General features: G+C 39.4%; 1 protein-coding gene across 10 annotated transcripts in view; it reads left to right on the plus strand.

Moving 5' to 3' along the window:
- PEAK1 (pseudopodium enriched atypical kinase 1) overlaps window positions 1-26,628 on the plus strand; it is a 307,119-nt gene that overhangs the window by 231,534 nt on the left and 48,957 nt on the right. For all 10 annotated transcript variants that reach the window (XM_043489511.1, XM_043489513.1, XM_043489507.1 and 7 more), the window contains one exon: window positions 6,883-10,136. In XM_043489511.1, coding sequence (XP_043345446.1) covers window positions 6,997-10,136 — 3,140 coding nt within the window. In that variant the 5' untranslated portion in view covers window positions 6,883-6,996. The remainder of the gene's footprint in view (window positions 1-6,882; window positions 10,137-26,628) is intronic.

The raw sequence follows: 26,628 nt of genomic DNA on the forward strand, positions 1-26,628 counted from the left end.
CCAAGGCTTCAGTTTTATTGATGGGTTTCTATTGCACACAGCACTGATATAAGCTGATTGTGTTCCTGGTGAATCTCATTTGTCTATACTGTTGATAATGTGATAGCTGCTAATCAACTCAGCAGCATCTCTTGACTGAATTAACTTATGTGCACTCAAAATGGAGAATTATTTTTACTATCTGTCTACCAGCCTTGGAAAAAGAAAATATACTCTACTACTTGCAAAGAGAAAATTTAATCCCTCTCTTTCATCAGTGGGTTTAACTTGGTTAACAAGATATTAGACTGGGATGCCATATTCTTTGTCATCAGTACCACATAGGCTAAGTAGACAGGAATTTTTTTTTTTTTAAGATTCTTGATAACTGAAATGAGCTTCCACACGCTGCTAATAGAAGTCACTTCTGAATAATAGGATTATGCATGATTTCATTTTCTTTATGCTTTTCTGAGTTTTCACAGTGAGCATACATAAGAACAGAACAAATATCTTATATAACAAAAGAAAAAAGTAATTTAAAGACAGAACATCCTGTAGGTATCTATAGCCTTGAGTTGCTTTTCTCAGTCTTTCTCATTCATTTATGTGACCTTTTCTGGGCTTCAGTTTCCCTTGTCAATAAAACAGAACAATTGAACTAAGGGCCTGCTCAATTTTAACATTCTAAGGTTTGTAATTATTAATATCTACCACTTTTTTTCCCTCTTTTCAGCCTCTCTCACTCCCCTGTGTCTGTTTCCAGTATTTGTAGTCAACATGATCTAGTTTTTGCCGTCTTAAAATAGGGAAATCCTTTCGAGACCCCTCCCCCATACTCCCAGCTCTTTCTTTCTTCTATCTCCCATTTAAACTTTGCCAAAAAGTTATCTAAAATTACTCTCTCTTGTCCCTCTTTGACTCACCACAGTCTGCTTTCCATTCCTGCCACTGCACCAGAATAATCTGGGCTGAGATCACCAGTGAGCTCACAGTGCCAAGTCCAGTAGGCACATTCAAGTTCTCCTTCTCTGTTACCTCTCAGCAGCATTTGAGGTCCACACAATGAAATCTCATCTGGCTTCTCCGTTATTACCCTTAGAGCTGTTATTTTTGAGTTTACTCTGGGGATTATCCCCTTCTCCCTGGGTCACCCACCAAGGCTACCTCCCGAACTCACTCTGTTCTCTTTTGGGCCTAGCTGTTCCTGTGGTAGTAGTTCCCAAACAGACAAGAATAGCAGAATTCCCTTGTGTCCCAGACTTCTGAACTCAACTGCTTGCTCTGTAGTATGCGGGCTAACAAATTACGGACTCGTAATCTTCCCTCCAAAAGTTATACCTCCTCCAAAATCGTCAGTCTCAATAAATGGCCCTACAAATCACTTGAATACATAAACCTAAAACCTCAATGTCTAAAATCCAGGGTTTCATCATATACCTTTATCCACTTTCTCTCAAGCTACATCCTCATACAGATCCTTGCCATATCTTATTTTGCCCACAACTGCCCTTTAAATAGTCTCCTGGCCTCCTGTACTATTCTCCCCCAGTCCATTCTCTATACAGCAGCCAGAACTGTCTTTTATTTTTTTAAGTCAGGTTTATTGAGGTTTGATTTATATATAATAAAATGCCTTTTTTAAAAGTGTGCAGTTCTATGAGTTGTGACAAATGCATGCAAGCATATAACTACCACCATACAATATTTGGATTGTTTTCAGTTTTTACCTGTCAACCTTTGCATACAGAGTTTAGTATAAACACAAGCTTTCATACCTGGGAATGTAATCGCTGGGTTACCTGGAAAGTTTATGTTTAACTTTATAAGAGACTGCCAAACTGTTTTCTGAAGTCACTGAACTATTAGCATTCCCACTAGCACTGGGTAAGTATCTCAATAGCTCCATATCACATCCTCCTTAGCCCCAGTTTTTGGTTTTAATTTATTTTAATTATTCCAATAGATGTATGGCAGTACTTATTGTAGTTTTAATTTATATTTCTGTATGACTAATGATATTTAACATCTTTCCCATGTTGATATGCAATCCATTTACCTTTGGTGGAGTATCTGCTCAAATCTTATGCATTTATTTTTATTGGATTTGTTTTCTTGAATTTTGAAAGTTCTTTGTATATTCTGGATACAAAGTCCTTTGTTAAATACAAACATTGCAAAAAATTTCTTATCTGTGGCTTGTCTTTTTATTCTCTTATCAGTACCTTTGTCAGAACAATTTTAGTAAAGACTAAATTATCAGTTTTTTCGCTATGGATCATGCATTTAGTGTTGTATCTAAGAACTCTTCTTATCCCAAAGCTGCAAAGAATTTTTCCTATATTTGCTTTCAAAAGTTCTGTAGCTTTACATTTTATACTTAGATCTGTGATCCCTTTTGAATTAATTTTTGTGTATGAGGTGTGACTGTAGATTAAGGTTCATTTTTTTGCCTATGGATATCCAGTTTTTCTAGCACATTTGTTGAAAGGTATCCTTTTCATTTTAATCAAAAATCAATTAACTATATTTGTGTGGATCTATTTCTGGTCTCAGTTCTCTTCTATGTCTGTTCTGATCTATATCTAGAATCAGCAACCTTTTTCTTTAAAGAACCAAATCATAAATATTTTAGGTTTTGCAGATGAAAAAGCAGAAACCAAGATATTATTATGTAGGTACTTGTATAACAAGAAAGAAAATACATTTCCATGAATTTTCATTACAAAATTCAAAATGCAAAAATTAAGGATAGTTTTTTTTTGTAAGACAGCTCTACTTAATAAGAAGAAAGGAATTCTTTTTTAGGAGAGGGATAAATAGTTTGTGCTAAGATCAACAATGATTAATTTTGCTTCATTCGGGTTCAAAATTAGTGTTTCCTGTCATCAAAGTTGATTACAAATATTTATTTATTGATGCATATCTGTATGAAATTTCACATGTTTTTATCTTTGAAGATGTCTTTTCATACCAGTGATTCATGTGGCAGTGGAAATGAAATTTGTGGAGTGCTGAAAAGCACTGCAAAGTGATGAGGGTGCTACATAGTCTGTCATAACTACTCAGTTCTCCATTGTAGCACAAAAGCCACCATCAATTCAGTTCAGTTCAGTCACTCAGTCATGTCCGACTCTTTGTGACCCCATGGACTGTAGAACGCCAGGCTTCCCTATTCATCTCCAACTCCCGCAACTTGTTCAAACTCATGGCCATCGAGTCAGTGATGCCATCCAACCATCTCATCCTCTGTCGTCCCCTTCTCCTCCTGCCTTCAATCTTTCCCAGCATCAGGGTCTTTTCCAATGAGTCAGTTCTTCATATCAGGTGGCCAAATATTGAAGCTTCAGCATCAGTCCTCCCAGTGAATATTCAGGACTGATTTCCTTTAGGATTGATTGATTTGATCTCCTTGCAGTCCAAGGGACTCTCAAGAGTCTTCTCCAATGCCACAGTTCAAAAGCACCAATTCTTCAGCGCTTAGCTTTCTTTATGGTCCAGGTCTCACATCAAACATGACTACTGGAAAAACCATAGCTTTGACTAGATGGACATTTGTCAGCAAAGTATGTCTCTGCTTTTTAATATGCTATCTAGGTTGGTCATAGCTTTTCTTCCAAGGAGCAAAGGTCTTTTAATTTCATGGTTGTAGTCACTATCTGCAGTGATCTTGATGCCCAAGAAAATAAAGTCTGTCACTGTTTCCACTATTTCCCCATCTATTTGCCATGAAGTGATGGGACATGCCATGATCTTCGTTTTTTGAATATTGAGTTTTAAGCCAGCTTTTTCACTCTCCTCTTTCACTTTCATCAAGAGGCTCTTTAGTTCCTCTTCACTTTCTGCCATAAGGGTAGACAATATGCAAACAATTGAAACTGCCTATGTGCCAATAAAACTTTGTTTATGGGCACTGAAATATGAATTTCATATAATTTTGACTTGTCAAAAAATAGTACTTTTTAACTTTTTTCAACCATTTAAAAATTTTAAAAGCATCTTTAGCTTATGAACATACAAAAACATGCAATAGGCTAGATTTGCCCTATGGGTTGTAATTTGTTTATCCCATTTCTCTCATCTATACATATTTCTGTCCTTTTGCCAGTTCTACCTTGTCAGGATTACTACAAAAGTCTTGAAATCTGGTAATATGAGTCCTCCAACTTTGTTCTTTTCTGAAATTATTTCCGGCTATTTTAGTTTCTTGGCCTTCCCATATACATTTTAGAATCAACTTGATGATTTCTACAAAAAATCCTCTCAGATTTTGGTTGGAATTACAGTGAATCTGCAGAGCAATTTGGGGAGAATTGACATCTTAACAACACTGAGAAAACTTGATGTATTTCTCTATTTATTTAGGTCTTTGATCTCTTTAATCAGTCTTTTAGTTTTTTGCATATAGATTTTGCACATACTATATTGGACTTATACCTAAGTATTTCAGGATTTTTGGTCAAAGCTGTCTTTTTTAAATGCAGATTATGTCATTTTGTTTCCCTGTTTAAAACCCTGTGGTGGGTTCCCACTGCCCTTAGGAAACTCTTTACTTTAAAAGGCTATAAAAGGCCCCATGTGATCTGGACCCTGCTCTCTTTTTCAGCCTAATTTTATATTCTATTGTTCCCCTTGCTCAAAATGTTTCAGTCTAAGAATAGCAAGAAATGGTTTTATCAACCAAAGGATATAGCTTTTAGAACATTTGAAAGAGTAAATAAATACTTTCAAACAAACACTTGAAAAATATATTTTAACTTTATTGAAAAAAGACATTCCATGATCTCCAGCAAAGAATGAACTTAGATTTTGGCCAAGTCATTGGACTCTCTGTGTGGAATTCTTTGATCTTTGTCTACATTTCTTCCACTGAGGCAGAGTGCTCTGTGAGTGTTGTTTACAAGGGATGTAGCTTTGTATATATTAGCTAGAGAAAATGTTCTTTCCTTTCTTATAAATGTGCTGAAACTTGACGAAAGACTGTGTTTCTGACAAACCAAAGATTCTGGTCACTGTCATTGTCCATGAATGAAGTTAAACTTTCCAGCTATTAAAATAGTTCTTACATGTACATGCCCACTGCCAGCATTATTATAATATCCAAAGTGGAAATGTAAAAATGTAGTGGGAAGGTCTGTAGCACTGTGTCAAAGAGAGAGACGAGAGAGAGAGCCACACAATTTTTTTTTTTTTAAGATAAGCCTCAAAACTAGCACATTTAATCAACCAGTGTTTATCCAGCTCCTTGCTATTGTTGTCTAGTTACTAAGTTATGTCTTAAGTCTCTGCAACCCTGTGGAATATAGCCCACTAGGCTCCTCTGTCCATGGAATTTCCCAGGAGGAGTACTGGAGTGGGTTGCCATTTCTTCTCCAGGGACTCTTCCTGACCCAGGGATCAAACCTATGTCTCCTGTATTGGCAGGCAGATTCTTTATCACTGAGCCACCAGGGAAGCCCATCCAACTCCTTACATTAGACATACATAGAAATGAACAAGATATAGCCCAGGCTTTAAAAAGTTCAAAAACTAGTGAGAAAACAGACAATTAAAAGTGAAAGTGCTTGTTCATGGAGATATGTCTAAGTGACTTTGATGGTACCAAGGAGAAATGAGTAGCCAAGCCCAGTGGGATTTAGAGTTTGAAAAGACTAGTTGATTTTTAAGATATAAGGCTAGAAGGGAGGCAAGGACTATATCCTGAAAACCTAAGAGGCTTGTATTTCATCCTATAACTCAAAGGTTCCAACACCTCAGTGTACATAGAATTGCCTGGAGAACTTGTTTAAAGATCGGGTTCCTGGAGTCTTCCCTAAGAGACTGACTTTGAGTGTTTTCCCAGGTGGTTCTTACCCATCTAGCAACCCCTATCTGACATTTTGGAGCCAATGCATTAGGTAATATTGAACCACAGAATAGTTAAGCTAGGTAATATGGTGATCATTTTAGCATTATAGAAAAAACAATCTGATAGTAGTAGAGAATGTTGGAGTCACCTGAGAATTCACTAAGTGCAAATTCTGATGCAGTAGGACTGGGATTGGACTTTAGATACTACATTTCTAACAGCCTTCAAGATGAGGCTGATACTACTCTACTAAGGACCATAGTTTGAGTAACAAAGGTAGAGGGGTTAGATTGGTGAGGCTACTGGCATGGAGATCAGTTAACAACCTATTGTAGGAATCTAGGCAAAAGATGGTGTGAGTGAACTACCAGCAGTGTCTGATAATGGGAAGGAGTTCCAGTGAAATGTAATAAATAAAGTTGGCAAGACTAATTTACAAAAGGATTTAGGATGTGCAGTTAGAAGTGTGGGGAGAGGTGTCAAAGATGATCTGAAGGTTGAAGCTTAGCTATCTAGGTAGATGATAGTGACAGTAGCTGAATTAGGATAAAAACAGAGGAAAAAGGTGGCCTGGAGGGTAGAAGAGGGCTGGTTAGAGTATAAAAGCATCTTAACAGTTGAGGAAAGAGGTGGCCAAAAGATTAGTCCTGGATACATTGTGTTTGAGGAGTTTCTATGAGGTATCCAAACATAAAGGGTAGGCGAAAGAAGAGGAACCCACAGTGGACTAAGAAGTTTTAGGTTGGAGGATAACAGAAAGAATGGTTTCATTTCCAGGAGAGGAAGCTCACAGTATCACTGTCACAGAGACATCAAGTGAAATATTATATATACATACTTGGTTCAATGAGAATGCATAAAATTATGGTTTAAAAACTAGCATTTCAAAATGCTAATTAACTAAAGAGAGTTCATAAAGTGACCAAATTAGTTTATTTCTCTGTCTTTTGATTTAAGGAAAATAGGAGCCAATATTTTCTAATCATTCATCATAATAAACCTCATAGTACCTTTTCCATTCAGATTTTCTTCTTCTCTCCCCCTTCTGCCATCAGGTTGATCACACTTACAAGAGCTGCTAAGGAACACAGGGGAGGTGAAAACTAACAGATGAAAGTTTTGCCATGCACTGAAAGGAGAGCATTGTCTGTGAAGTTCTATTTTTAAAAATGTCTGCTTGTAATACCTTTACTGAACACGTTTGGAAACCTGGTGAATGCAAGAACTGCTTTAAACCTAAAAGTTTACACCAGCTGCCCCCAGACCCTGAGAAGGCACCCATCACCCATGGCAATAAAACTAATGCCAACCACAGTAACAACCACCGAATCAGGAACACTGGAAACTTCCGGCCTCCTGTGGCTAAAAAACCCACCATCGCCGTGAAGCCGACTATGATGGTGGCAGATGGGCAAAGTGTGTGTGGTGAGCTTAGTATACAAGAACACTGTGAGAATAAACCTGTCGTCATAGGATGGAACCGAAACAGGATGGCCTTGAATCAGAAACCACTTAATAATAATAATGAAGATGATGTTGAAGGATTTAGCCATGTCCCTAAGCCTTATGGGAATAACGATAGTGCAAAGATTTCAAATAACAATAATGGACTAACTGAGGTATTAAAGGAGATAGCAGGCTTGGATACCACCCCTCAAATAAAAGAAAATGAGACTAACTCCAGAGAGACATTCTTAGGAAGAATAAATGATTGCTATAAACGATCCCTGGAAAGGAAGCTTCCACCAAGTTGCATGATGGGCGGGATGAAGGAAACTCAGGGCAAGCACGTTATTCTGAGTGGGAGCACAGAAGTGATCAGTAATGAAGGGGGTCGATTCTGTTACCCAGAGTTTTCTAGTGGTGAAGAGAGCGAGGAAGATGTGCTTTTGAGTAACATGGAGGAGGAGCACGAGAGCTGGGATGAAAGTGATGAGGAACTGCTGGCCATGGAGATTCGCATGAGAGGGCAACCTCGCTTTGCGAACTTTCGGGCAAACACTTTGTCTCCGGTGCGATTCTTCGTGGACAAAAAATGGAATACTGTCCCCCTGCGAAATAAATCTCTGCAAAGAATCTGTGCTGTAGACTATGATGACAGTTATGATGAAATCCTGAATGGTTATGAAGAGAATTCTGTGGTCTCCTATGGACCAGGAAGCACTCAGAGCATGGTGTCATCCGACTCCACATCCCCAGATTCCTCTTTAACAGAAGAATCACGTTCTGAGACAGCCAGCAGTTTATCCCAGAAGATCTGTAATGGGGGAATTGCTCCTGGTAACCCGGGAGATTCTAAGGACTTGAAAGAAAGTGAGCCCAATTATGAAAGCCTGTCTGGTAATGATCAGGAGAAGGACTCCTCACAAGCCTCTAAAAGCTCGGTAAAAGTTCCAGAGACACACAAAGCAGTCCTTGCTCTCCGATTAGAAGAGAAGGATGGCAAGATTGCCGTACAGACTGAGAAGCCAGAAAGTAAAGCCTCTACAGATATTGCTGGGCAGGCAGTAACCATAAACCTTGTTCCTGTGGAAGAGCAAGCAAAGCCCTACCGAGTTGTGAATCTGGAACAGCCTTTGTGCAAGCCGTATACTGTCGTGGATGTGTCAGCAGCTATGGCCAGTGAGCACCTTGAGGGCCATGTTAATAGTCCCAAGACTAAAAGCTCATCTTCTACTCCAAACTCTCCGGTGACATCACCTGCATTGACATCAGGACACATAAGTGCCCATTTCCAAAAATCCAGTGCCATTCGCTACCAGGAAGTATGGACTTCCAGCACCAGTCCACGACAGAAGATACCTAAGGTGGAGTTAATCAGCAGTGGGACTGGACCGAATGTCCCTCCAAGGAAACTCTGTCACAAATCAGCACCTACTTCACCCACAGCTACAAATGTTTCCTCCAAAACCATCCCTGTGAAGTCACCCAATTTGTCTGAAATAAAATTTAACAGTTATAACAATGCTGGTATGCCACCTTTTCCAATTATCATTCATGATGAGCCAACTTATGCTCGGAGTTCCAAAAATGCTATCAAAGTTCCCATTGTAATCAATCCAAATGCGTATGACAATCTAGCCATTTACAAGAGTTTTCTCGGAACCAGTGGAGAACTTTCAGTGAAGGAGAAAACCACAAGTGTAATAAGCCACACTTACGAAGAAATAGAGACTGAGAGCAAAGCATCTGATAACACTACTAGCAAACCCACTGAATGTCCCCAAGCTAAAGGGTTTTCAAACAGCACAGAGCGTAAAAGGGGCTCAGTGGCTCAGAAGGTTCAGGAGTTTAACAGCTGTCTTAACAGAAGTCAGTCTTCACCACAGAGAAGCTACAGTTCTAGCCACAGCTCCCCAACAAAGCTCCAGAGAACCACTCAAGAGCCTGTGGCCAAAACAGAAAGCACTCAGGAGCCTCAGGGGGTGGGCAGTGGCAGTAGCACCCGAGAGAAAGCAAGCACTGTGCTTTCTCAGATTGTGGCTTCTATCCAGCCCCCGCAGTCTCCTCCAGAAATGCCCCAGTCTGGCCCTAAAGCTTGCAGTGTAGAAGAGCTTTATGCAGTTCCTCCTGATGCCGGTGCTGCTAAGACTACACCCAAGAGTACACCGGTGCGCCCCAAATCTCTGTTCACGTCCCAGCCCGGCGCTGAGGCTGAAGCACCTCAGACCACAGAAAGTCCTACCACCAAACCACAGAAAGATCCACTCACAAAGCCAGTCGCCACCCCTCCCTCCAAATTAGTGACGAACCCCCAAAGCGAGCCACCAGCCCCCTTTCCCCCACCACGCTCGACCTCCTCCCCTTACCATGCAAATAACCTTTTGCAGAGGCATTTCACCAACTGGACCAAGCCATCCAGCCCGACCAGGTCAACCGAAGCTGAATCAGTTTTGCACTCTGAAGGCAGCAGGCGGGCAGCTGATGCAAAACCTAAACGCTGGATCTCATTTAAAAGTTTCTTCCGCCGTCGGAAAACAGACGAGGAGGATGACAAAGAAAAAGACCGGGAGAAGGGGAAACTGGTGGGCCTGGATGGCACAGTCATCCACATGCTGCCACCTCCTCCAGTTCAGCGCCATCACTGGTTCACAGAGGCAAAAGGAGAATCCAGCGAGAAGCCAGCCATTGTCTTCATGTACAGGTGCGACCCTGCCCAAGGCCAGCTCAGCATGGATCAGGGCAAAGTCAGGGCAGAGCAGTCAGCAGTCACAGAGAAGGGTGGAGCAGAGGAGGGGTCACTACAGGACTCAGAGAAGAAGAAAAGGAGTCATTCATCTCCATCACAGATTCCTAAGAAAATTCTCAGGTATGTAAAATCGACTTGTGGAATATAGGAATTTTTTAAAACATATTTTCAGTTGCTGAGTTTTTTGCATCTTTAAGATTGTATGAGAGCCATTTTTGTTTTGTAAATAGCACTCAGTGGCCATCATCTATCTTTATAACTGCATTCCAAGAGTATAATATTATTAAAATGATCATATTGCACTGGACAAGTTTTATTGCTCTGGATCTTTAGCTAAAGTAGTCTGCTGCATTCTGGTAAATGCAGAGGAACTTTAACATAGAAAAACAAATTTGTAACACTTTACTAGCAATAAATAATATGTTACTTTGAAATGCTATGGTAGTATGAGGAAGAAACAAGATCAAATGAATAAATGGTGATACTATTCTTTACTTCACTGTAAGTGAAATCAAACTCTTTAAGCAATTTTTTTTTTTTTGGCTTTCACTAAGGTGTTATGTCTATATGAATTATTTTTTAGGGGAATGTTTGTTCTTTTTACTTCTATCTCTTTCATATTTCATGTGTCGTGGAAAGGTTGGGGAAACAGCAAGCAATTTATAGTTTTTTAACATGTAGGCGAAATAATAGAAGTTAGTTATTGAGATTGAGACCAAGTGGTATAACTCTCAATCCAACTAGGCAAACTGCACACCCACACCAGTTCTCTAAGCATCTGTTTACTTTAATACTTGAATACCTGTCTGTTGATCACCTACCCTTTATAAGTCATATCCCAAATATTTATATCAAATCCTTGTAATAGCCCTATAAGCTGAAAACCAGAGAAATTAAAAATTGGCCAGATTCACACATCTAGTAATTGTCAGAGCCAGAATTCAAACCCTGATCTGTCTCACTCTGCAACTTTTATTCTTCCTATAATGTTGCATTGTTAATGTACATAGAATCAAACAAAATTTTTATACTTTGACTTGTAATCATTCCCATAAACATTTGTTTAAGAAGTGTAAGGTTTTTTCTTTCTCATTTGTATTTTAAGCAAACTTAATGTACTTCTAATAAGAACAAGGAACTGTTACCCAGGTTTGTAACAAATGGGATGATTTCCTTGTATCCCCTGCCCTTTTTACTCTTACAAAGATACACCCTGAGTATTCCATTCATCTGATTCTGAGTCTTCCTGCCTCTTGATTTACAGTGAGCCTTCTCTCCCAGGTCTGGCCTTCTCCCAGCAAAGACAGAAAACTCTGGTTCAGGACAGAGTCTCTCATCAGCTTTTCTTTAGAAAAATGTAAATAAAAATCAACCCTTAATGCCTTCATTTCTTCTAGCAAAATGCCAGGAAATTCTATATATATTCTTTGCTAAAATAAGCTTTTTATACATACCTGCAACTAGTTATCAAAATGCTAAGAAGTTACTGTTTTCCTTAAATTCATGTAATAACAAAGCAAGTAGAATAGTGGTAATACATCTCTGGGAAGAATAGTCTTGTCATTGGTAGCTGAAAGTAGATGATAGAATATTGTACTCCAGTAGTAATAAAACACATGTATTGCAGGTTGCTATTTTATTTAGAAAAGAAGCAATTTAAACGGTACATGGCTGGAGTTACCTATGACAGAATGGCAGATGGTTCATGAAAATCAATAAATGTCTTTACTCCTCATTAAGTATGGTTGTGGTCTGTTTATCCACATCCTGGAAGGCAGAGTCAAGGAATAATTTGGCTTCTGTTCAGTGGAATGAGATTCTCTACTTCGGCTGCATGCCACCGTATGCGGGGATGAGGGTAGCCTGGACCCTTGGCATGGCAGACCTCTTGCTAAACAGCTTATATTGTCAAAGGTTTGTTGGCATATAGGCCAATCATAACTTCTACAGTGTATTAGTTCTTTACAGGTAGCATCCATTTATCCAAAAGATGCAGTGCATTTACCCCACTGGTTGTCAGATTTAACCATGCATCTCAATAACTGGAGGACTATTAAAAAACAAATGCCAGGCCAGGCCCCCAGAGTTTTTTGATTTGGTAGGTCTGAGTTGGGTCCTTCTAACAATTCCCAAGTGTTGATGATGATGATAATCCTGGGGCCATACTTTGAGGACCACTGGTCGTCCTCCCATTTTCAAGATATGTACTATAGTTTAAATAAAGAAATTTTGAGGCATTAAGCTTTTCTTAGAGGCACACTGGAATTTTCACATTTCATAATGTCCCAGACTAAGTAGAAAAAGAGATGCTAGTCTTAAATAGGTTTTTTTAAAAAATTAAAAAAAAAAACTTTTTGGAGAGTTTAAAACTTGAATACTCATGTTGAAAAATATACACCATTTGCTTTTTCAATAATTATTCCATTTACTTGGATACACCATTAGTATTTACTTGAAGCAACTTTGAGAGGAAAAACATTACTGTCAAATGTCAGCATTTGTGTTTCCAGCTTGATGGCAATGTGATCATTAAATTACCATCCCACGGCTGGGAACACATTGCTGGAAGAAATGAAAATGCAAGTTTTTCTATGAGTAAATGAAGATTTCAAATCTAAATAGTACATAAAGAATGAAAAATAGTGTACCAAAGGCCAAACCCTAGGCTCTGAAAGATGAGAGACTTTGTAGAGCCTTGCATTATGAGTTGAGATTTTTACGAAGTTCATTTATTTGACTGTTCAAGGGACATAAGTTGAATGTCTTAACTGTGCTGTCTATGTGCCATAGGGATAAACAGGGGTAAAGATTATCACACTGCTGAAATAGTGGATGTGGGTTTGACTTCAGTTTCAGCTGTCTGTCTGGACCTTCAGTCTGTAATTAATTTGGGGATATAATAGTAACATATAAAAGACTTAACGCAGGGTCTGGCACATAGTAGGTGCTTAAAAATATTACTAGACCCTCTGCCCTCAATGTGATAAATGCTTAAACAATGTATGCTCAGAATGGCACAGAAGCACAAAAAACAGAGTGATTAAATCAGCTTAAAAGACCTGAAGTCAGCTTCTCAGAAATGAAATACAAACCAGGTATTAAATGACAAATGAGATCTTGCCAGCTGGCTGATGAACACACTGTAGGCAAAGGAACAATATATGCAAAGTCACAGAGATGATGATGGCAAACAGAAGCAGGACAGGTAACGATAATGAATAAAGCAGTGGTTCTTCAGATGTGGTGCATGCAAGGTCAAATAGTGACCGTGAAAAAGTCACCATTTTCTTAATAATACCAAGACATTATTTGTCTTTTTCAGTATATTGACATTTGCAGTGAAGATGCAAAAACAATAATGGGTAAAACCACTTACACCTGTGCAAAGCAAAACCATGGCACCATATGGTACCAGTAGTTTTAGAAAAACAAACATCAGTTTTACTTAAGAATGTCCTTGATGAAGTAGCACATCATATTAAATCTCAACCCTTGAGTATGTATCTGTTAAAAAATTCTGTGTGATAAAATGAAAAGTACACAGAAAGTATTTATGCTGCATACCAAAGTACGGTCGTCTCAAGGAAAACCACTTGCTAAATAGTTGGAGTTTCAAAATTTGAATTACAAAGCTGAACTAGCCTCTTTTTCATGGGCCATCTTAAAAGAACAAGTGGCAGACCAGCTGTGGTTATTCAGAATTGGGTGTTTGGCAGATATTTTCTTAAGAATGAGCACAGTGAGCCTATTACTTCAAGGAAAACAACTGACAGTATTTCTTACCCATGATAAAATTCATGCTTTCACACAAAAATAAGAATTTTTGAAAATTTGTATCTGCTACCATGACAGCCTGATAATACTTAAATATTTTTTTATGATGAGATTGCTGGTGGCATTAGCAAAAAAGATTTTTTTAATTTTGTAATGAAATGTGTCAACATTTGGAAGATCCACATAACTCAGTGAACCAATTACTTCCAAATGACCCCATTTAGGATGTTACAGAATTATGCATGAGTAAAAGATCCATTGAAACTGCAAGTTAAACCAATGAATTTAATGTAACTGAGTACAAAAAGTTCATTGATATGGTTTGAGATTTCGTATTGCAAGTAACTTTTAAGAAACTACCACTTAACCAAGATCTGGTATAGTACCAAAGAAGAATATCCAAGATTATCTAGACAACTATTAATACTCCCTTGCCACCTGCATACATGGATGTGACCAGATATTTTTCATATACTTTAACCAGAGCAACATATCAGAGCAGATTGAATGCAGAGGCATATACGAGAATTCAGCGGTCTTCTGTAAAGCCACAATATTAAAGAGGTTTGGAAAAAAATACTTTGGTTAATATTTAAAGGTTTACTGTTTTTAAATGATTTAATCATTTTTTAATTTTTCAGTTTTAATTTCTAATAAAATAAATGTCAATAGCTATAATCTACATAAACAAAGAGCCCTTACAGTTTTCAATAACTTTTAAGAGAATCAAAAGTTTGAGAACTGCTAAGAAAGACTGTGAAGAGCCTTGCATACTACATTGAAATGTTTGGCCTTTATGTTATAAATTTTGTAGCAGAAACAGCTTTCAAGGGGGAAAGTAGTGTGATCTAAAAACTTTTCTGGCAGTAGTATTAAAGATGAATTGGAAATAGAAGATGTTGGTGACAGCAATACCAATCAAATTTTGGCTCAAGAATGTATCCATAGTCATCATTTCTATCCAACTAGTCTGGATCAAGAGAAATTAATTTAGTGGTTAGTCAGGTCTGTGACCAGGTGGGAATTTCTCCATGATAGTTTTTAGAAGCACTAGTTTACCTACCATCTCTGCAACTCTTTGGTGTCCATAGCATGTCCGTAATATTGCGTAGTGAGAAAAATGAATCACTGAAGTCAGACAAAGATTTTAGTTTGAATTGTGCCACTTGTAATTGCATGACTTTTGACTTCACCTCTCTGAGCTGAAGCTCCCCAGCATGTACCATAGAGACATCATGAGGACTACCTACCTTAAAGAGACATCATGAGGACTAAATAGATATCTGTAAAGTATTGTACAATACCTAGCAATATCAGTTGACTTCTTTACAAATTATGCTTAGGATATCAGAATTTAAGGTAATCTTTGCTTAATGTTTTTCTCCAGCATTCTATTCTTAGAATAGCCAAGTGCTCTTTCTTAAATGTAAGCCCAGTCATATCCCCAGGTATATGACTGAAGGCCCTATATATGTGACCTCTGTCTACCTGATTAATCTTACTTACCCTCTTCCTCATGTGCCTCTGGTTATTCTGGCTTTCTTTCTGAGCATCTTGTTTAAAATGTTGACTGTGAAATAGTTACCTCAGTACCACCTTTAATGGAGGACCACTTTTAATCCCAAATTTATTTCCATCTCTCCATCTCTGCTTCTGCCACTTTTAATGGAGACCATAAATAAAATAGTTCCTTTCGGTTTCTTTCTTTCTTGCTTGCTTTGGCCACACTGCACAACCTGTGGGATCTTAGTTCCCCAACCAAAGTTGAACCCAGGCCCTCAGCAGTGACTGCACAAGTCCTAACCAATCCCTGAACCACCAGGGAATTCCCCTTATTTTATTTTAAACTTTTTATGAAAGAAAATTCTAAACATATACAAAGGTAGATAGATTCATAAAATGAACCACCACTTACCCTAAAACCACAACAGTTACCAATTTATGGCCAATCTTGTTTCACCCAGACCTCATCCCATTCCCCCCATTATTTTGAAGTAAATACCAGGCATCATTTCATTTGTAAGTATTTCAATATGTATCTCTAGAAGATAAAGGTGTTTTTTTTTCCCTTGTAAGCATGTGCCAAAAGAATTCCTTAAACTTGAATGGCTAACCCCTAGCTAAACATCATCAAGATTTTAAATATTATGTATATTCTTTTGACTCCTACATTTATATCTCCATTTCTGATCTCTTCACCTATGATTCACATGAAAGTGAAAGTGAAAGTCACTCAGTTGTGTCTGACTCTTTGCGACTCCATGCACTATTACAGTCCATGGAATTTTCCAGGCCAGAATACTGGAGTGGGTAGCCTTTCCCTTCTCCAGGGGATTTTCCCAACCTACAGCTATCCATTTGATATCTCCACTTAAACAACTGGATATCTCCACTTAAACAACTGGATATCTCAAATGAAATGTGTCCAAAAGAGAACTCTTGATTTTTCCCTACAAATCTATTCTATCCCAAGCCTTGCCTTGCTAAATGGTCCCACCATCCATTTAGTTGCTCAGATTAGAAAACTAGGAGTCATCTTTGATTCTTCTCTTCCCCTCATCCCCTACATCCAAAATATCACCAAGTGTTGTTGACTCAACCTCCAAAACATATCACAAATCTATTTCCTTCTCTCCATCTCTGCTTCTACCATGCTGGTCCAAGTCACCATTTTCTCTCACCTGGCCTACTAAAGTGTTTTCTTAATTGATCTACCTGCCTAATCTCTTGCCCCTTTTAATCTAATTTCTCTGGAACAGCCATGTATTCTTTTTTTTTTTTTTTTAAATGCATTTATTGGAGGATAATTGCTTTACAATATTATGTTGGTTTCTGTGATATATCAACATGATTCAGTCACAGGTATACATATGTCCCCTCCCTCCTGACTCCCACGCTATCTCACCCCTTTAGGTTGTCACAGAGCACAGGGTTTGAGCTCCCTGAGTCATACAGCAAATTCCCACTGTTTATCTGTTTTACATATAGTAATGTATATGTATCAGTGCTACTCTTTCAAGTTGTCCCACCCTTTCCTTCCCCCACTGTGTGCACAAGTCTATTCCCTATGTCTTCATCTCCATTGCTGCCCTGCAAATAGGTTGATCATTACCATCTTTCTAGATTCCAGGTATATGCATTAATATGTGATATTTATCTTTCTCTTCCTGACTTATTTCTCTCTGCATAATAGTCTCTATGTTCATCCACCTCATTAGTACTGACTCAAATGCATTCCTTTTTATGGCTGAGTAATATTCCATAGTATATATTTTTTTAATGCAAATCTCATTGTTTCAACACAGTGAAAGAAGTCCCTACATAATCTGACCTCTAACTACTGGTATAACCTGTCTCTTACTCACCACATTGCTCATGAACTTCTCACAGTAGAAGTTTTCTTTCTGTTCTTCAAACATGCCAAGCCTAATCCCTTTTTATCAGCTGTTCACTCTGTTTGGTATGCTTCTTTCAGATCTTGGCATGGCTGACTCCTTGTCATTCAGCTCTCAATTTAAATGTCACTCCTTCAGAAAATTCTTCACTGGCTACTCAATCGTAAGAAACTTCCCCCACCCTCAGTCACTCCCCATCACATCACATCATCTTTTTTTATTTTAGATTTATTCACATGTTTATCATGTTAAAAAAAAAAACTCTTCCATCTTTATTTCATTCTTCCCTTCTGGATTCAATTTATTTCCTCCCAAGGTATCCCCTTTTAGTAGTCTTTTCCATAAACTGGTGATAAGCTCTTGATTAATTGGCTAAAATTGTTATTTATTCCATGATTGGTAGACAGTATCTATTGCCAGTCACATACATGTTCTTAAAAATTTAGCTCAAGGGATTTCCCTGGTGGATCAGTTGTTAAGACTCTGTGCTTCCACTCCAGGGGTTGTTTGTTGCTGTTGTCTAGTTGCTAAGTCACATCCAACTCTGCGACCCAATGGACTGTAGCCCACTGAGCTCCTCTGTCCATGGAATTTCCCAGGCAAGAATACTGGAGTGAGTAGCCATTCCCTTCTCCAGGGGATCTTCCCAACCCAGGGATCAAACCTGTGTCTCCTGCTTGGCAGGTAGATTCTTTACCACTGTGCCACCTGAAAAGTCCCCTACTGCACAGAGCACAGGTTCAATCCCTGGTTGGGGAACTAAGATTCTGTGCTAAGAGTCCATACTGTGCTGCTTAGCCCATGAAAGAAACAAAAATTAGCTTAAAATTTTTTCTTTCTAATCAGTTAGAAAAACAGTCAGCGACTGAGAAAATAACTGTAACTTGCCTAAAATAACTATAACACTCTCAACTGAAGTTAAGGATATCATTTGCCCCCTGAAATGGCCTCTTGAATTTTTGTAACTGAACTCAAGCTTGCTCTGCTTGTTGCATGCAGGGCCAGTGAATCCAAGAAACAAGGTGCTGAGGCAAGGAATATAACTTTATTTGGAAAGCTGGCTGACTAAGAGGATGGCAGACTAATGTCTCAAAATAACCATCTTGTCGGGGTCTGGATGCCAGGTTCTTTTCTGGATCAGAGATGGGGGGAGGTAGGGAAACAAAGTGAAAAGGCCGTTTGACACTTGCAGATATCTCCTAGAACGGCAGACCTTAGGCAGGGAGTGTGTTAGTTTCTTGCGGTCATTTACAGGTAGCCAGGGTCAAATGATCTCCCTGTAAGCTAAAAAAGACACTTTAGTTTAAGGGTCAGACAGAGGGGACAGGGTTCGCTGAAGCAGGCCATTATGTATGATTATAATAACAAAAGTGGCAAAAAAGAAAAAAACAAGGGTTAAAGTCAAAGAAACAAATCCTGCATAGAAGAGTCAAAATTGACTCTTCCCTATTACACTTGACTAACCTTTCTAGCTCCACCAGCCCTGAAGATCATGTTCCTAATTAGCAAACACCCCTACCATGTACTCTTGGATACCATGTAAATCCAGTTTCTCTGGGACTCCCAGAACCAGCTCAGGAATCCAGCCCTGCCCCATATTGCTGGGATTCTATCCAAACTGCAGCAGCTTCCGTTTTGGACAGGCAGATTAGGTTTGGCACACCATTGCTCTCCTAGGAATGCTAGTCATCTATATACACCTTCTTATACCCTTCCAAGACCTTTTTGATCTTCTTAGAGTCCTTAGAATTCAGCTATATTCCTCAATAATGCAGGAGTCAATCCTTAGAGTCCCTCTAATCCACTCCCAAGTTTCAGGGGTATAGATCAGGAATTGGCAAACTATCAACTGTGGACCACATTCAACCTTTTATCTGTTTCTATAAATGAAGTTTGATTGAAAAGCAGCCACACTCATTTTTTTTACGTATCTGCAGCTGCTTTTGTACCATAATAGCAGGGTTGTGTGTGTGTTAGTCGCTCAGTCCTGTCCAACTCTTTGCAACCCTGTGAACCGTAGCTCTCCAGGCTCCTTTGTCCATGGAATTCTCTAGGCAAGAATACTAGAGTGGGTTGCCATTTCCTTCTCCAAAAGCAGGGTTGAATAGTTGCAAAAGGCACACATGGACTGTAAAGTCTAAACTATTTACTATTTGACCCTTCATAGCAAAGTTTTCTGACTGCTGGACTAAACTATAATATCTGATTTGTCTGTAGTCAGGCATGCTGGTGGCCTGTTGGCCGTTCTGGCCAAATGCTAGACATGTTTACTGCTCACTAAAGTAACCAGAGTCTGAGTCTCTTAATATACATGTGTGTATGCACATGGAGTATGGACCGAGAAGTTCAAATACCTCCTAGATTATGATACAATGTGATGTCCTTCTCTGGAAAGTTCAGCTAGAAGCTTGAATTTTTCTTTTTAATGTGTACGCTCCAGTTCTCTCTCTCTCTCTTTTGATATGGACAATCTTTTAAAAAAATTTTTTTAAACACTTTTTTTTAGTTGAAGAATTGTTGATTTATGTTATATTAGTTTCAGGTGTGTTCTAATTATATCTTAATTTGCATTATCTCTACTCTTTGCTAAGAGAACTTGTCAAAGTCATCTTTTCCTGCTTAAGACTAAACTGGTCCTAAGAACTTGAAGACCAAGTTCCTATTTCTCATAAAGAAAAAAACTGGAGACAGAAGCTGAAAGTAGTTGCTAGTTCTCCTGATCATGTTCTTTGCTCTAAAGAAACTTCTGGACTATCAGCATTTATAAAAATCACATCTGCATTTGCTGAACTATTTTTCCTGAAGTTTAGATGAATTTGTAAAGTCCTTACTATTGAATTTTTCAATAATCCTCTTTTAGAGAAAATGAATGAGTATCTCATTTTATTGTAATCAAAGAATGATATAGGATGGTTGTGGGGTGGTCTTCAGAGAGCTTTATGTTCCTTTCCCTTTGGGGAGGTGATTGAAAATCCAGAGAATTAAATTGACTTGTTTTGAGTCTCATAATGAATGTAGTCCAAAGTGAAGAATCAAACTGCAAATTCCCCTGTTTGTCAGGTCAGCTTTGTTTCCTTGTTCACCTAATGAATCTGAAGTCAAATACCAGTATCTTATTATAGAATTCTCAATTTTCATTCATGTTATCTCAGTTGTCCCAGTATCTCTGATAGTGCATTCTTCCTATTTTATAGGAAACTGAAAACAGAGAGGCTCATTGATAGTCCCAGGTCCACTCTGCAAGTAGATGGCAGAGCCAGACTCTGACTTCAGAGATTTTTGGCCTCTTGAGTATAGTTTGGGTGATTATTGAGTCTGTTGGAGTCTATCATGTCCTTTATAAAGTCAGCCTGAGTGCAGGAAGGCATGTCTCTGACCACTAAGGGCCACAGTGAGGTGTACTGATTCATTGACTTCAAGCAATCTTGAAGTACTCAACATTGGCACAGTTGTTCACTCTCTTCAAGGCACTTCATGTGAATTTCCTAGTTAATATACACTCCTGTAAATGTCACTACACCCATTTTATAGATGAATAATGGGAGACAGGGACAGACTAGCATTGGTGGCAGAGCTGAAATTAAATCTGAGTTTCTAATTTCTCGGCCTTTATTCAGACCTCTAGGCCAGTTTTCAGTCAGTGATTACTTAATATAACTGCAGTCGAGTATTGATTAGAGTCATCAGGTGATATTTAAAGGTTTAATTCCAGGACAAGCAGTTTATCCGCATATGGTGCCTCTCTAATGGTGATTTGTTAGTAGCAGGATGAAGGGCTTGCCTGAAAAAAAGCAGAGTGGTGATAGTGGAGCACGCTGGTCAGCTCCCCACAGCAGCTCCTAGTTATCACAGAGTGAGACAGCATCAGGAATCAGCCACTGGCCTTTCCATGCTGCTGGTACATGCAGAAGCGCCACTCTGCACCAGGGAAGATGCCCTTTCCCTCTGCCTTCCTATCTGTGGAGAGGAACCCCCTCCATTTGGATGCTGCTCGCTGGAACCTGTCCCAGTCCCGTCCTCCAGTGATACCGGCAGAAATTTTGCTGGGAGCTGTGTGGATACAGATCCTGGTGCCATTCTCTAGTGCCTTGCTGCCCAGATCCCACCTGATTGGGTTTATTCAATACCCATTTACTGAGTGCTTTCTGGGATCCTCAGTCCTTGCTGCCTTAGCTTGGGCTCCATAACAACACCCCACAGACAGTTGACTTAAACAGCAAAGATTTATTATCTCACACTTCTGGAGGCCAGAAGTCCAAGATTAAGGTTCCAGCTGATTTGGTTTCTGGTGAGGGCTCTTTCTGACTTGATGACCACTTTCTCATTGTGTCCTCCCTTTCCTCCTAATAGGTACAGAGAGAGAAACCAAACTCTCTGGTGCCTCTTCTTAAAAGGACACAAATCCTCTCTAACAGGGTTAGGGTGCCCTATCCTTATGACCTCATTTAATATTAATTATTTCTTTGGAGGCCCTCATCTCCAACTCTAGCCACACCAAGGTTTAGGGTTTCCACATATGAATTTGGAGGAGATACAAACAGTTTATAACATATGCCATGGGTGTTCAGGGAAGGAAGAGTCCTCATGGACAATAAGACATCATGGGTAATTGAGATTTGAACAGTTTCAATGACTGGCTGAGTTTGGAATAGATGGAAAGAAGAAGGGAGGCAGCTCTAAGAGGGGAAAGCAGGTACACAGAGATAAAGAATATGGTGTGTCCAATGTACGATGTCAATACATTGTCTGAAGCTGAAGGATTGGGTCTCAGAACGCTTGAAATAAAGATGAAAACATATGTTGCAACCTCATAGTGAAGGGCTTTGAAGTCCTACAGGACTTGGACCTGACCTCAATACCTGACCACAGGACCTATGGCTGATGAAGAACAGAGGAATAGCAGAATGGAAGAGAGATTTTAAGAAGAGTCCCCTGCAGGGTGGGTAGAAAGTGCAGGTGCTGTGGTCTGTCTTGGAGCAGCTTTTTCAGTCAAAGGGGCCTGGCTTTTGTGTTCACCTCTGACCTCTGTTAATGTGAAGAACTGAGACAGTTCTGCATGCTGGGAGACTTACTGCTGGCATCACAGATGCCATTTCCTGTTCTCAGAGTGGTCTTCAGCCAACCAGGCCTTCTAATCAAAATCAGAAATGTCGTACTAGGCCATATCCTCATTTCCTAACATGTTGCAAGTTTGTATAATTTTATCTAAGAATAAACCTCAGAAGCTAAGGATTGGTCCCAAAGCACATCCTCCCTTTTTTAATAGCCTGTTATGAATCTCTCACCTGTGACTACTTAAATTATTTTATTTCCCCTGTTCAGCCATATCACTTCTGAGCAATGATGCTCCTTTACTAAAAATTTTCCTCCTCACTTCTTACATCTTACTCCCTTTATACTTAATTTCCTGCTCCTCTCTGCAGAGAGGGAGGCAGTGAAAAACAGCTTCTCAAATTGTGGCCCTAGGACCAACTGCATCAGAATCACGTGGGGTGTTTGTATAAATGCAGATTTCTGGGTCAAACCCCAGAGCTGTAAAATCAGTCCCTTGTGGTGGGGGGCCGAAAATCTGCATCTTTAACAAGCAATTCTTAGGCATGTTAATAACAATCGGCATAGTATGTTAGAACATAGGCTTTGAATTCACTCAGACCTGGATTTGAATCCTGCTTTCACCACTTATTCCCTGGTGGCTCAGTGGTAAAGAACCCACTGGAGATGTGGGTTCCATCCCTGGGTCGCAAAGATCCCCTGGAGAAGGAAAGGGCAACCCACTCCAGTATCCTTGCCTGGAGAATCCTCATGGACAGAGGAGCCTGGCAGGCTACATACAGTCTATGGGGGGTCACAAAGAGTCAGACGTGACTGAGCAACTTTCACTTCCATTTTTCACCACTTATTAGCTCTGTCATCTGGATCTGGGACAAGTTACCTGAGCTCTGCTTCTTAGTTTCCTCATCCGTAAACTGAGAGGCAGAATCTGTTTAGAGCACAGACTAGAGCTGAAGTGTCAGGTTTGAACCTCAGCTCCACCAGGTGCTAGCTGTGTTACCTGAGGCAGATAACTAAATCACTCTTGGCTTAATATTTCTTCATTTGTAAAACAGAAATAATCACCTGTATGACTTAAAAGGGTTGATGGCAAGTGTTAGAAAGGAGGGCAAGCGAAGGGGTTTTTATATCCCCGGAGTACATTTGGCAATATCTGGAGACTTCGGTTGTCACAACTGGGGAAGCGGAGAGTGATTCCAGTACCTATGGGATAGAGAGAGGGTAAGAGATTTAGTGTGACCCTACTATGCACAGGACAGCCCTCCACCACAAAGAACTATTTGGACAGAATGTCAACAGTGCCACTTTGAGAAACATGGCTTAGAATTGGGACATAGTAATACCATGTAAGTTTTGGCTGCTCTTATCATTCAATGTTAAGGGAATAACAACTCTTACTCAGAGGATTACTGTAGGAGATACATATTTTAAGCCCACAATATCTAGCAGTCAGCAGGTGTAGACGTTAGTGGTAGAGGTTAATATTAGGAAGCCAAATATCTATAAACACAGTCTTTCACACACTAGAACAGCCAGCTCCCATTAAAAAAAAAAAATCCTTTTACCATTTAGATAATAACTTTGTTTAGAATGTTTCAAAAGAACACAGCTGTAATCATTAACACCCCACATTTCAATGATAGCTTCTTTCTCTTCAAAACACTTTATCTCTTCATAATCAAGCATTTATTGTTGAATCTTCACAGTGCACCAGGCTTACCTAATAGTACCAGTGTGGTAGCAAGAACACATAGCTGCATAGTATCGAATTCAGATCCTGACTCTGTCACCTGAGTGCACACTAACCGTTTTGGTGGTGGTATTAAGTCGCTAAGTCATGTCCGACTCTCTACCCTACCCTAAGACAGTTCGTTTCACTTTTTTTCAATCTCAGTTTCCCCATGTGTAAAGTGAGAAATAGTCACCTTTACCTCTTGAGGTGTTCTTGTGAGTTAAACTGAAAAGTGTGCAGCTTGTGCTGTGTGGCGTAAGAGGAGCCTGAGAAGTGACGGTTCCCTTTCCCTCCCAACATCCATCCTGTTGGTGAGCCAGCTGTGTTCTGAAGAGTGTAGGGTAAATAATCATCTCACTCCTCTGACTCAAAGGGCAAATGGGCAGTTGAGGGAGATAAGAGGAAATTGGGAGAAGGTACAGTGACTTACTTCTCCAGTGTTTCTGGGCATGTGGAAAAAGTCCAGGACCCAAAGATGACTGTTCCACATCCTCCTTAGGTTAGTCCTGTTGAGGGGCCTGTGGATATTTTCTTCTAACACCTTGCCTCCCCAGGAAACAAGCATCAATATCCAACCCCCTTCTTTAGAAGTGAGCTAAGGCCAAATGGTGATGCTGCGAAGCTCCTACCACACCTCTGTTGTTGAGAAAGGCGGCCCTATTTTATTGCACTTTTCCAAGATTAATTTATCTTTTCTGTTAATTTGTACAGGTGCCATTCTGATTTTGTATTTCATAGGATTTTAAAACTGTAATTTTTTTTAGTATTATGAAGGTGACAGTGATGTACTATGGCCTGTGTTCTCATCTACTTTGCTGTCTTACAGTCTGGTGCCTTGAAGACACTTTTAATTTGCCATTCACATTTGTTAAGGAAAAAAAAGGTGAAACTGTGCAGTGTCTGGAAATTAGAGTCTATTTAAGACCTTGCACATGGCTGCCAATCTTCCCCATCCCAAGATCTGGCCACTTTATTCACACCAGGAGGAGTTACCTTCATCTGACCAGACTAGGTTGGACATATTAGCAAGAATTCATCAGATCTCAGCTAAAGGTTAATCTTAGTTCAAGATAAGAAGTTTGAAGTTTTTCAGTTAAAGACTACAGAAGGCTTAGTGGAAAATTGGAGACACTAAGATAGTGATCGATGGACACAACACTTTTCTACCTGAGAATGCCAGTAATTGGGAAGTGTAGCAAAATCAAGTTGATGACCTGAAAACTAAGATAGGATTGAAAAATGTCATATTGGTGGGGGGTCCTAGAGGTAGAACGACAGGAAGAAATAGAGTTTCTCCCCCTCTTTCAATAGATAAAGAGTATGGGATTCAATAACTTTAAACTTTCCTCCTCATGTCAATTCACATCCCACTTCTGCAAAGGTCCATCATCCCCAGCAACTCCAGAAATAAGCAACTTTGGAAACCAGTAATAAAACTACAAAATGCTGCTTCTGATGTGCTTTGATCTGATTTTTAGGGGTAAAAAGAGGTTGTAAAAATCACACATTTCCTTATTGTCTGTCTTGGGCAACTAAAGACAGATGCAGCTACTAAAGGGAGCTGGCAAATGGGAATCGAGGATACCATTTGCCCCAAAAGGCAGATGGTCTCTACAGAAGTCTGATTTCATTTACTGTCCCTTCTGAAGCTGAATGAAGGTGGTTGAATTTGAAGATAAAGTTGAACTGAAATTGTGGAAATACTTGGATACATAAAGGCCTTTAATCTGTTCAAATGTGCCATTTGATTTGCCTTTTTTAAAAGTATATTCAGACATTAACAGAATTTCTACAAAAATCTGTCTTGAACAAACTTGCTGGGAAAAAAAAAAAGGATTATTTCATCTGATGGTGTAATGATTAATCCTACCACCTGGGTAAGCCAAGTGAGCTTCCCGCAGGAGATTGCTTCTGCAGCTTTGAATTATGTATGAATATTGCAGACTGATGAATCCCTTACCAAGGGATTCATTTGTATTACAGACAAATCTGTAACAATGTTACCATTTCCTTTGAACACTTTAAGTTCATCCTCCATGTTCAGAAAATGAGATGTGTCTTTGTGGAGATTGCAACATGATTTTTTTAAGTGTCAGGTCAGACACTGTTATTGCTGTTCAGTTGCTCAGTCCTGTCAGACTCTACAACCCCATGGACTGCAGCACACCAGGCTTCCCTGTCCTTCACTGTCTCCCGGAGTTTGCTCAAATTCATGTCCACTGAGTCAGTGATGTTATCTAACCATCTCATCCTCTGCTACTCTCTTCTCCTTTTGTCTGCAATCTTTCCCAGCATCAGAGTCTTTCCCAGTGAATCAGTTCTTCACATCAGGTGGCCAAAATATTGGAGCTACAGCTTCAGTATAAGTCCTTGCAATGAATACTCAGGGTTGATTTCCTTTAGGATTGACTGGTTTGATCTCCTTGCTGTCCAAGGGACTCTCAGGAGTTTTCTCTAGCACTGCAATTCAGAAGCATCAATACTTCGGCCCTCATTCAGTCTTCTTTATGGTCCAACTCTCACATTTGTACATGACTACTGGAAAAACCATAGCTTTGACTAGATGGATCTTTGTCAGCAAAGTGATGTCTCTGCTTTTTAATACGCTATCTAGGCTTGTCATAGTTTTTCTTCCAAGGAGCAAGTGTCTTTTAATTTC

This window comes from Cervus canadensis, chromosome 17, assembly GCF_019320065.1.
Source record: "Cervus canadensis isolate Bull #8, Minnesota chromosome 17, ASM1932006v1, whole genome shotgun sequence".
Classification (NCBI taxonomy): domain Eukaryota; kingdom Metazoa; phylum Chordata; class Mammalia; order Artiodactyla; family Cervidae; genus Cervus; species Cervus canadensis.